The sequence below is a fragment of the Pithys albifrons genome, chromosome 4, assembly GCF_047495875.1.
Source record: "Pithys albifrons albifrons isolate INPA30051 chromosome 4, PitAlb_v1, whole genome shotgun sequence".
NCBI lineage: Eukaryota > Metazoa > Chordata > Aves > Passeriformes > Thamnophilidae > Pithys > Pithys albifrons.
This window is the reverse complement of record NC_092461.1, coordinates 68,204,933-68,215,974: the sequence shown is the minus strand read 5'-3', so window position 1 is coordinate 68,215,974 and position 11,042 is coordinate 68,204,933. Positions and strand designations below refer to the sequence as shown.

At 42.6% G+C, this 11,042-nt stretch overlaps 1 protein-coding gene and 1 non-coding gene across 2 annotated transcripts; both read right to left on the bottom strand.

Annotated features, from left to right (window-relative positions):
• Positions 1 to 2,302: 2,302 nt before the first annotated feature.
• Positions 2,303 to 5,331, bottom strand: RPS20 (ribosomal protein S20). The gene is made up of 4 exons (XM_071554497.1): positions 5,221 to 5,331; positions 3,560 to 3,659; positions 2,746 to 2,819; positions 2,303 to 2,524 (listed from the first exon to the last, which is right to left on the bottom strand). The coding sequence occupies exons 1-4, from the start codon at positions 5,221 to 5,223 to the stop codon at positions 2,342 to 2,344; spliced, it is 360 nt and encodes a 119-aa protein (XP_071410598.1). The 5' UTR covers positions 5,224 to 5,331; the 3' UTR covers positions 2,303 to 2,341.
• LOC139671733 (small nucleolar RNA U54) lies at positions 2,892 to 2,956 on the bottom strand. Its single transcript, XR_011697779.1, has one exon. It is a non-coding gene; the product is annotated as a small nucleolar RNA U54 (small nucleolar RNA).
• Positions 5,332 to 11,042: the final 5,711 nt, after the last annotated feature.

Genomic DNA, 11,042 nt, shown 5'->3' with positions numbered 1-11,042 from the left:
GGCGGCAGCTTGGCGGCCAGAGGACGCGGGGTGTCCTGCCCGACTGAGCCGCGCCAGAGTGAGGGGGGAGCCGAGGGCACCGATATGCTTCCATCCGAAAACGTTACATAAAGTTATTGTGCGTGTTACGTAACCGTTTCGGCACTCCCGCGGTGTTGTCGCAAACTAGGCAGAAAACAAATAAATCCCGAAACGTTCGGGTCAGGCAGAAGAACTGAGAGGGACGGGCCACGGGGAGCGCGGGCCGGCACTGCCCCTGCCGAAGGAGCCCCAGGGCAGCTCTGCCCCAGCACCTGCCCCAGAAGAACCAGCTGCTCTCCCGGTAACCACTGAAAACCTCCACCTGTTTTACAGCAGGCATGCAGCAGTACTGCTGCACAGTACAAGCCCCACACGCAAAGGTAAACCTGGGTTTGTGTTTAAGTTGGACACAGGTGAAGAGAAAGGTAAGACACTCAAAAGACCACAGAAAACTGTGGTCTTTTTTAGTGCCACAGCTGCTCAAAGAACATAGATGGGATTTCAGGTGATTTAGGTATGTTTAAGAGGCACTGCATAAATCAGAGGTACAGCCAGCTGTAAGCTGATAGAAAGCTATTTCATAACAATACATGTTGACCTACGGGGAAGACCAAAGACAGAACTGATGTTAGAGCCAGCCAGCTCTTCCTAGAAGCATCCAAGGGCTTTCAAAGGGCTACCAAGTTAAGCAGAGGGAAGACTACTTGGGGAAAGTTAGTAGCTATTGTAGACAAAGGTCAGTGAGCTTCAGCTAGTAACACTTCTCCTCTGCTGTTTGCCCATTTAACCCCATAAAACCTAATTTTAACACTAAAGCTAGAAGTACTTGTCAGGCAGCTCATATCTGTAGTGTATTACCAGAAATGGACTTTTAGGAAGACACAGGAGTTTTGTTTTCGGTTTTTCCCTGCCTTGCTCACAGTTCTTTGGAATGTTTCCCAAGTAAGTGGGCTTGACACAATCTGTACACATTAACTCAGTTTCTCACCTCTCCCTACTACCTACCAGAGCTCTCAAGCTTGCTAACTAGATGGTCAGAATCCTAAAGGCTTTACATTTAAGGAAATTGAAGGACATCAATTCCTTGAGTAAGAAAGCTCAAGTTTTGGCCACTCTTTTATGCCTTAGCAAATGTAAATGGGACCTCAAACTACAAACCTCCACCTAATTAACTAGAAGTCAAGTTCTCTTCTGTGGTTGAAGCAGAAACAGTAATCTGATCTTAAATGGATTAAATGAAACTGTTTCCTTTCATTTAACTCTGGGCTTTCTTTGCCTTGTTGTTTCAATAATTAATCATACCTCCTTTACTTGAGGGGCCTAAGTAGCAGCAATGAAAATGGCTGGTTTTTTGCTTTATTGATGAAGCTTACTTTTAACATTAGTAATCCTATCTATGGAAACCTAAACCTGAAAAGACAACTAGAGAGTTTCACAGCTTAGTTTTTTGACTCTACATGCAAGTTTAAAGAATGAACTTGCTAAATTCAATGTATTCACCACAAATTATGAAGTTTTATGAATAGCACCTGCAGGATCCTTTGACTATGACACACTTGGAAAAAAAACAAAGCCAAGTAAGCTTAGTTCAATCTTGCACAGTGAGAACCAAGAATTGGAAACTTGGGTCATTTACCAAAACATCAATTTTAATGGTGTCTAAGATTTCAAAGTTAAACCCTTTATGAAAAATGTATTTTTAATAATTTAAGTGTTGCATGACCATAGAGTCACCAACCTCCAATGAAACCATGATGCCCAGGTTTCATTTTCCTGATGTTTACAATAGCATGTTCTTTAAATATCATACAATCCCCTTACACAGCATTGTGATGATGACATCTGTTCATGAAAATCAGCACAGAGCTACCTCTCTGTAGCAACAGAAAAATCACAAGTGAGCAATTCAGATCTACATAAGATCCTGCAAGACTGAAACCAGCCTGCACAAAGCCTGTGAGACTTAGCTATCAGCTAAGAAGCAGCAAGGCACACAGCTGCTGCTAGCTGGTAGGGAGGTTACTCCCCAGAGATTCACACAGTAGGTTCTCAGAGTAAACACTGGACTTGTGAGATACGGATTATAACCAATTAAAATTTGTAGGGTGGTGTGAAGTTTTAATTTAACCAATAGTGTGTAGCTTTAGCTCTATATAAACTGTGTGTGGTGTGTAATAAACAGCATTCACTTGATCATATTGGTCTGTGTGTGATGTCCAGTTCCTCCGCCGTATATTTATTTCTTTACCTCTCAGCACACACATGGAAACAAACACTGATGAAAATTTGTAAACCAATTTTATTCAACAATGCCCATGACTTAGGCATCAGCAATAGTAACTTCAACTTCTACACCTGGTTCAATGCTGATGGAAGTGATCTGCTTCACGATCTCAGAAGGGCTGTGTAAGTCAATGAGCCGCTTATGGATACGCATTTGGAAACGATCCCAGGTCTTGGAACCTTCACCACAAGGCGTCTTCCTGGTAGTGATCCGCAGGGTCTGAAAAGTCAAACACAAGGCATTTGCTGATGCACAGAGAGGAGCAATCTAAAATCATATAAAAATATGATCATCTAAATAATCTAAAAATACTGTATGGTATCTATCTGTTTACAATGGGTTGCTCTCAGTTTAGTAGTACTCCCTTTCATCTCATCTTTTTTGATGTTTTAATTTCATAGTTGCAGAAAAGAACTTAAGACAGGAAAAGTGTTAAGTACCTTGGTGGGCATGCGAACAGGTCCCTTCACCTTAAGGTTTTTCTCCTTAGCACCTCTGATCAAGTCAGCACAGACTGGAAAAAAACATACAATAGCTTGTAACTATTCTACTTGCTTGCTTTCTTAAGTGAGTATTTCGAACAAGATGTTGGCTCAGAATAGCGTATTAAGTGATCACTGCCATTCATTTTAAGCATTATCCTCATAGCCAACCACATACAAGTGGAAGCATTATACCATGGTGAGCAAAATCACGTTGTGACAGTAGGCAAAAGCCATTACTACAAGTTTAAGCTGTATTTAGACTATTATCAGCCTGAAGATGCTGCAAACAAGTGATTCTACAACATTTACATTATATGATTAAACACTCGCAAAGCCAGTTCCTAAGCAAGACTAAATAATTTCTTAAAGAACGTTATACTCAACTCTTTGTAATATGAGCGAGAAAATACTGAGAAATCAGAGCCTTTTCGTTCCTATACATTCAAAGTGTGACAATTATCTGAAAGTCTCCCACAAGAATTAAAGGAAAGAAGCTGCACTCCTACAGTAATCATTATGATACAAGTTTTTAACAGGATGAATACTGCCAAAACATTAGCTTTCCTTAAAAATTAAATCAGAATTCATCTGTCAGTATATGAAGCGCTTGGGTTGACTCAGTGAGCCAAGTCACAGACAAGCAAGCAGGCAAACACTAACATCTTTAATTACAACTAGTTTCAATACATTGTATTTTGCAAAACATTACATGACATGTATCATTCATTACTTGACAAGCTACCCAAGTAAACAAGAAAGTACTACTTACCTTTCTCCAGTGATTTTACATTGCGACTTGTCAAAGTAATTCTAATACGGTGAATTGCTACCTCTTGTTCCACAGGTGCTTTGCCAGTATCTTTAAACGCCTAAAATATTGAAGTTACAAATATCAGACACTACAGTGAACACCAACAAACACTATCCACAGCCTCTTAAAAACAGACTTCTACAGTGTAAAGAACAATTTAGCTATGGGACTACATTGTCCTGTAGAGTACAAGAGATATCTGGAAGGTATGGTGACATAGAGGAAATGATGGGAAGAGAATCAAAGGGCAAAGTCTTAACTCTGAGGAAAAGCTATTTTTTAGGGTCTAACTGCATCTCATGGTGGAATGCTGCAAGCACACCCCTCCCTGGTTTGCCTACATATTGGTGGCAAAAACATTCCTAGTCTTCAAAAATAAATACACTTCAAGCTCCATGTATCTTACCATTTAACCTCAGCAAGAATTAAGTGGCAAAGACTTGATCAACAAACCCACAACAATTCATACTGTGAGAACAAAAAGGGGCACCTGGCCAGAAAGACTAATTCAGCCACTCAGGAAACTGATTTTGAGGAGCTTAAGGAATTAAGCACTTGCAAATAATTGGGCATTAATGCAGGCTAAGTGAGATGATGAAAGAAAATGGAAGTAAAAACATGGACGAAATATATATATATATATATATATATGTAAAAATACAATTATAAATAGCTAAAGGGAGGTTGCCCAGAGGATGGAGCCAGGCTCTTCTCGTTGGTGTCAACTAATATGACAAGAGACAACTCACAGAAACTGATGCATGGGAAGTTCCACCTGAATTTGAGGAAGAGCTTCTTTACTGTGTGGGTGGACCAAGGCCCGGACAGATTGCCCAGAGAGGTTGGGGAGACTCCCTTACTGGAACTATTTAACAAATGTCCGGAAGCAAACCTGTAGCATGTGCTTTAGGACGACCCTGCTTAGGTTAGCAGGGAGGTCGGACCAGATGTCCCACTGTGGTCCCTTCTAACCTGACTGATTGTGCATCTGTGAAATACGGAGTGTCACACAGTGGTGATAAGGTCCGACCTGCCGCATGTCCCCTCAACATCAACGGACTGGAAGGGCAAAGACACGAGGCCGCGTCAGCACCGCTCCCGCCGCCTGCTCTTCCCTGCGGTGCCGCTCCCGAAGGGAGTTCACGTGGGTGCTCCCATAGCGAAAGGCACAGCTGGGCCCACAGGCCGTTCTCCCTGCACGCCGGCCTGCGGTGCGCTCCGGGAGCCTCCCCAGCAGCCTGGCCCCCGCGCAGCCCTTTTTCCCGGGGCCGCGCAGCCCTTTTTCCCGGGGCCGCGCAGCCCTTTTTCCCGGGGCCGCGCAGCCCTTTTTCCCGGGGCCGCGCAGCCCTTTTTCCCGGGGCCGCGCAGCCCTTTTTCCCGGGGCCGCGCAGCCCTTTTTCCCGGGGCCGCGCAGCCCTTTTTCCCGGGGCCGCGCAGCCCTTTTTCCCGGGGCCGCGCAGCCCTTTTTCCCGGGGCCGCGCAGCCCTTTTTCCCGGGGCCGCGCAGCCCTTTCCCGGGGCCGAGGACCGGCACCGCCCGGGCAGGCGCAGCAGCCACGCGGCGCTGCCGGCGCGGCGGTCCCTCTGCCCCCCTCTCGTCCCCGGCACTTCCCCCCTCACCATGGCGGCAGCGGAGCCTTCCTGACCGACTTATTCCCGGGCGCGGGGCGGCGCGGGGCCCAGCGAACAGCGGTGAGCCAGGAGGGAGCGGCGGCGAGAGGCGGGCGCGTCGGCGGCCGGCGCTTATATAGCGGAGCGGCGCCGCCTCCATCCGGGCGCTGCGGGACCTTTCACCCTCCTACCGGGCGCGGAAGCGCAGGAGTTGGGCGGCCGCGCTGCCTTGGCTTCCTGCGCGGATGGTCGTCGCGGAGTGCCGAGCCGAGAGGGCAGAGCGGCCGAGTAGCTGCCGTGCCCAGGGGCGCAGCGCCCTCCCCTCTCCGGCCCCGGGGTGTTCGGCCGTCCTGCCCTTTCCAGCAGGTTTCGGCGCTCTGCTGGCGGGAACACCGGGATTTGGCGCATAGCGAGGCGTCAGCGCTTCCGGGGATAGCGAACCCGTTCCTATCTGAGCCTTTGGGGCTTTTTATTTTCGTTCACTAGCGACGGAACGCAGTCTTGAGCTGCGCCAGGGGAGGTTTAGCTTGGACATTAGGAATTGCTTCACAGATAGGGTATTAGACATTGGAATGGGCTTCCCGCGTAGGTGGTGGAGTCACCATCCCTGATGGTGTTGAAGGAATGACTGAACGTGGCACTTGATGCCGTGGTTTGGTGGTCATGGTGGTGTTCGGTCACAGGTTGGAGTCAGTGATCTCGGAGGTCTTTTTCAACCCAAGTGATTCTGTAAAGTGGAGATGTGGGCAGCAGAAGCTTTAAATAAAAGCACTCGTTTAATTGATGCTGGAATTTAAAGGCTTAAATGAATTTTGCCTATGCAAGTTTCATTATTTACTGAGACTGGGCATTGGAGGGATGTTTTTTACTGACAATGGTCACTGATTTGGCCTGGACAATGTTAACTGTTAGTCCCAAACCAAGTGTTTTACTGAAAATATATCTGTTTCTAGTTACATGACTGGAGAACCAAAGAAATAGATATTATGAAATTATGACCTATAGAAAGGTCACTGGTCACTGTGATTATCTTTTAAAATTAATACTTTAATTCTAGTTGGGATTTAGTCCAGGAATCATAGACATGGATAATATTAGCAAAACTACTGCCACCTCTGGAACTTAGTAATTACTACAAGTCTTCTAAAAAGCTTGCCTGGTGTTATAATATGAACTTACTTTCAGCGATCATACTAATCTTGATATATCTTTTTTCCCCTACCAATTGCTTTATAGGTCTTCATATTGTCCTTAAACTTCACATGATGAAGTTAACTTTTATATGCCAATTATTCCATTATGATGCTTAATTGTTAGGCTTGTTTGCACTTGGAATGTTTGTACTTGCTCTTTGAAATCTCCAGTTTACTAGTATCTTCTTTGAAAGGACTAGAGGCTATATTCTTATAAACCGGTTCCAATAAACATGGACACAGAAGTCATCCTGTTGCTGCTTACTGAAATGCAGCGATATCTTTTGCCAGTGGAGATCAATACCTGAAAAATCTGTTGTGATGATAGTCACATTTCTCTGGTCTCTTCTTCCCTGCAATGAAAGCAGCATTTAGTTCTGATGGTTTGTTTTCTGAGCCATTTAACAATTATGTATATACTATTTCTGAACTCATACATTAAGAAAAATCCATATTTACTCTGTTACCAGCTAGTCCAGCTACTTCTGAGGAAATTTTCCATCTATAAGTGTTTTATATCCATCACTCTTAAATACATGACCTCACAGTGATCATGCTGAAACACTTAATTTTCTAGTAATCTAGATGCTTTCCAATCAGCAGTCTTACTACACTATTTACTTTCAGCTTTTATGAATGTTCTTAGTAAACTTTATTTCCAGGTAAAATACTGAGTAGCATGCTGACAAGAACTAATTCCTGTGGGATTCAATTAAAAATCTGTCAGACTGAGTCCTCATTAGTAACACAGACCTGTAACTTTAGTTTTAATTTGCCTACTACAAGTTATATATACACAACTATACCAGGTTCTCTGTGTCCAACTGAACAAGTCAATGTGCAAATGTGTTGCATCAACACTGTTCCTGTTATTTACCAAACGTATGCTGTAATTGCTTGAGAAAAAAAGTCATTCTGTAAAGATGAGTTTTTCATACATTTAAGCTGTGTAATTTAAGTAGAATTTGCTCATTTTTTTAGTTGTTCCTATATCAAGAAGTCAGTTGGGGGTTTTTGGTTTTTTTTTCTGGAATTAAGGCGAGGTCGACTGTAAGTTCCTGAATTTGTTCCTTTCTTACTTATTTTTCTAATATTGGCACCACTTCAGGTTTCTTTGAGATTTTTCTTTTTTAATGCGCTTCCCCAGATTTCTCAGAGCTTATGGAAAATCCACATTAACAGCACACAAGTCGCCTTGCCAGCTCTTAAAATTCTTGGATGCAAGCTATCTGGAGCTGCTGATTTAAAAATTGCCTTACTTCTGTTCCTATGTTTAAGGCTTTCCATGGCTATTGTTGGAATTTTCTGATATATGTTGTTTTTCACCACAAAAGTAGGACAGAAATTTATCTGAACTTCCTGTTTTCCCTGAAATATGTGCTCCTTCATGCTATTCACATGAATAAATAGCCATTCTAAATACAACTTTTTGTCTGGTTTTCCTTTGGTTACATACTGGGTTTAATGGAGGTTTTTCTCCCTAGCCAATGCTAACATCAGTAATGAGATTGTGATTCTGTGGCTTACATTACCCTGTTGGCCTGTGCTTTTTAGGTGAAGCTTTGAGGAGTGCTTCCCTCATATCAAGTAATTAAGAAGATAAATGATAAGAAGCAAGACATGCTTTTAACATGACTTAGTAATCTGTAGCAGACACAATTTAATACCTAATTTAATTTTATCATGCAGAATATAATCCCATGTGCATTCATTGTACTTTCTGACTTTTATTTTGGGTTTTATAGATTACTGGGGGGGTGTTTTTTCTTCCTTCTTTTGACTAGTTTGTTGTTCAGAAGACTTTGGCCTGGGATGAGATTATGTATGGGACAGAAGAGTTACCTGAAGGACTGTGTGCCTGTTGTCACTCAGCATCTTCTAGAGCATCATAATAGTGAAATGAAGGCTTATGTTGTCTTCTGGTTAATGTTGAACTGATGCATCTTTGGCTGGGTCAAAGAACAGACCTATTCCTCACGCTTTGCATCTTGGCATGTGAACACCACTTATTCTTTTGCGTAGATTTATTCTATTTATTTCACATAGGTGGCCAGCCCAGGGATGGTTTTGGCAAGGCTCACATTAGAGTCCTTAAATCTGCTTTGTCATTTTTTTTTAGTGGTTATTTCATGTAGGCAGTTTCCCTGAAGCTGTCTTGGTTATGCTAGCCTAATACATCTAGTCTTGCTTTCAGTGGTGATTAACATATTGCCAAATATTCCTGCTTACTTGTAAAACACTTCCTTCTCCAAGGTCTTTGGGAACTGAACATGCTTTCAAGAATTTTGTTTGAGCTTCTGGTCATAAAATACCTGTGAAGTGGGATCATACCTAAGACTTCTCAGGAAATCATCAATAGATGGTGGAGTATCTAAACCAGTCAGATGAAATCCAAGGAAAGTATTTGCAAACCTTTTAAGAAAGACTACAGCATCCACTTGGTCTTAATTGTAGATATCTGCTGATCGTCTTATGTTAAGTTACTCGGTTGTGTCATGTCACAAAACTCTCCTCCAAGTTCTTTGCTGAGCAATTAATTTTGTCTACAGGTCCCTCAGTTATTGGAACTTCAGAAAACCCACTGAAACTGAAAATATCCCTTTTTAAAAGATCGATTTGTGTAGGTGGCTTGCCAACTGGCAGCACTCTCTACAGGTAGCAGGTGGACAGAATGCACAGTGCTTGAGCACCAGTCCACAGCTGAAGTTCTCATATTGCACTCAGCCTGTCCATTTCACCTTTTCTAAATTTTCATGCCAATTCTGGCGTAACACTCAGCATATAAAAATGCAGCCCCCCCTTGAAATACTAGACTCTCTTTACCTTAAGTTTCTTCTGTAAGCATAGGTCCATGACTTGGAAAAAGAGCAATTGTGCTTAAATGGAATCCTTTACTGTTGACAAATGTTGTTGCAAATATTGATCATTAGGAGTCTTTTTCAAGTAGGCAACCTAAACTTCACAGTTATAACTATAAGCTCTTCTCTTCCAAATATGTACTTTATACCTGACGGATAATACACGTGGCTTCTGATATCATTGATGTGGTTAGAGCAAAACTACTTCTTTGTCAGCCTGTTTTGTCTTGTTCTTACACAGGTCACAAACAAAAATAGCTGCTGCTATGCTGCAGCATTCAAGTGACACCAAATCTGTGATACATCACTATAATGTCTTCAAACCCTTGGGACTTAAACAGGTTTGTCCATCTGTGCTGCTTTCAGGAAGAAATTACTTGAATTTGTCTTGCTCTAGTTCAGTCTTAAGATTTTTTTTTTTCAAATTGATGAATTATGTATTCTCTGCTTGTCTGAAAGAATGTTTGTTTCCACTCCTTGCTCTTCAGATATGATGCTTCTGTCAAATTTGTAATAATGAAAAAACAACTTTTTGCACAGAATAACTGTGAAAGTCACATAGTTTTGACAGCAACCAAGGTGGTTTATTGATTAGCAACATGTAATTTGCTGGTAATCAGTGAACTATACATGATGGGTCAGTATCAGTAATACAACAGAAACTGCAATATTAGGGGCTTACAAACTGTTAGTAAGCCCTTACAGATTTCTTAAATACCCTTCTACCCTTCTGATCCAACTTACATATGCACATATTTCCATATGCACTTCTACTCTCCTGCAAGAAGTGTGGGTTACAAGAGCACACTCCCACTTTTGGGAGCCTGTGCAGCTGATCCACATGCGAGCAAAAGTGTACTCAAGGAGTTCCTGAGAGGTGGGTCCCAATTATTCTTCCTCATTCTGTCAGCCCCCCAGCCTGGACTGGGACTGGTGTGGGAGCTACTTATCGTGTCCAATGGGGAGGATCTAAGAAATATTGACATCTGCTGCTCTGGTACTGCTCTCCCACCCCAAGGTTTCTTCCAATAAGCCCAAATTCTTTTGCTGCTTTTCAAGCAAATTTTTTTTTGTTTGGTTGGGGTTTTCCCCCCCCCTCTCAAAAGGCTCTCAGTAATTTAATTCTCTAATTAAAGTTTAATCTGGTTGGTCATTGTCTTAAGCAAGTTTTTTTACTGCTAATTTCCTCTGAGCATTATCAGGTTTTGGGCAAACGTCCTCTCAGAAAGTGCCAGTTCGAGTATTCTCTTCCCACGCGCTATTTACACCTGCATTCCTACCCAATCATCTGCTGTTATGTAGGCCAGGCTACCAAAAGGGGGGCATGCAATTCCTGTATAAAAAATCCCCAGCATCAGTCCAGTGAAAGCAAAATTAGTAGCCATATAAACAGAACTGTTTTCATTTTGGAAATTACCTCAGAAGACTTTATGTGTGGAAAGGTTAATCAAGTACAAAAAACAAACTCTAAAGTACACAGATCTCTCCAGTCTGGATTTGTCCACTTGAGGCAGCACCACTTGGCCCTGTTTGTTGTGATCTCTTTTGTTTTTAAAAAATAGACAGTTCAGGAAGACTGCAATAGTTTGTAGAACTTGTTGAAGACTTGCTGCCACTCAGATAATATCCATGGGACTTGTTGAACAAAGCAAGCTGTGTTAATAAGAGAATCAGAAGTGGCTTCCAGGACACAGGTTGGTTTGCTACTCTTACTCCACAGGCTTTGCACTCATAGTGTTTAGGAACTAGTGGTGCATGCTGGTGCATACAAACTCTCACA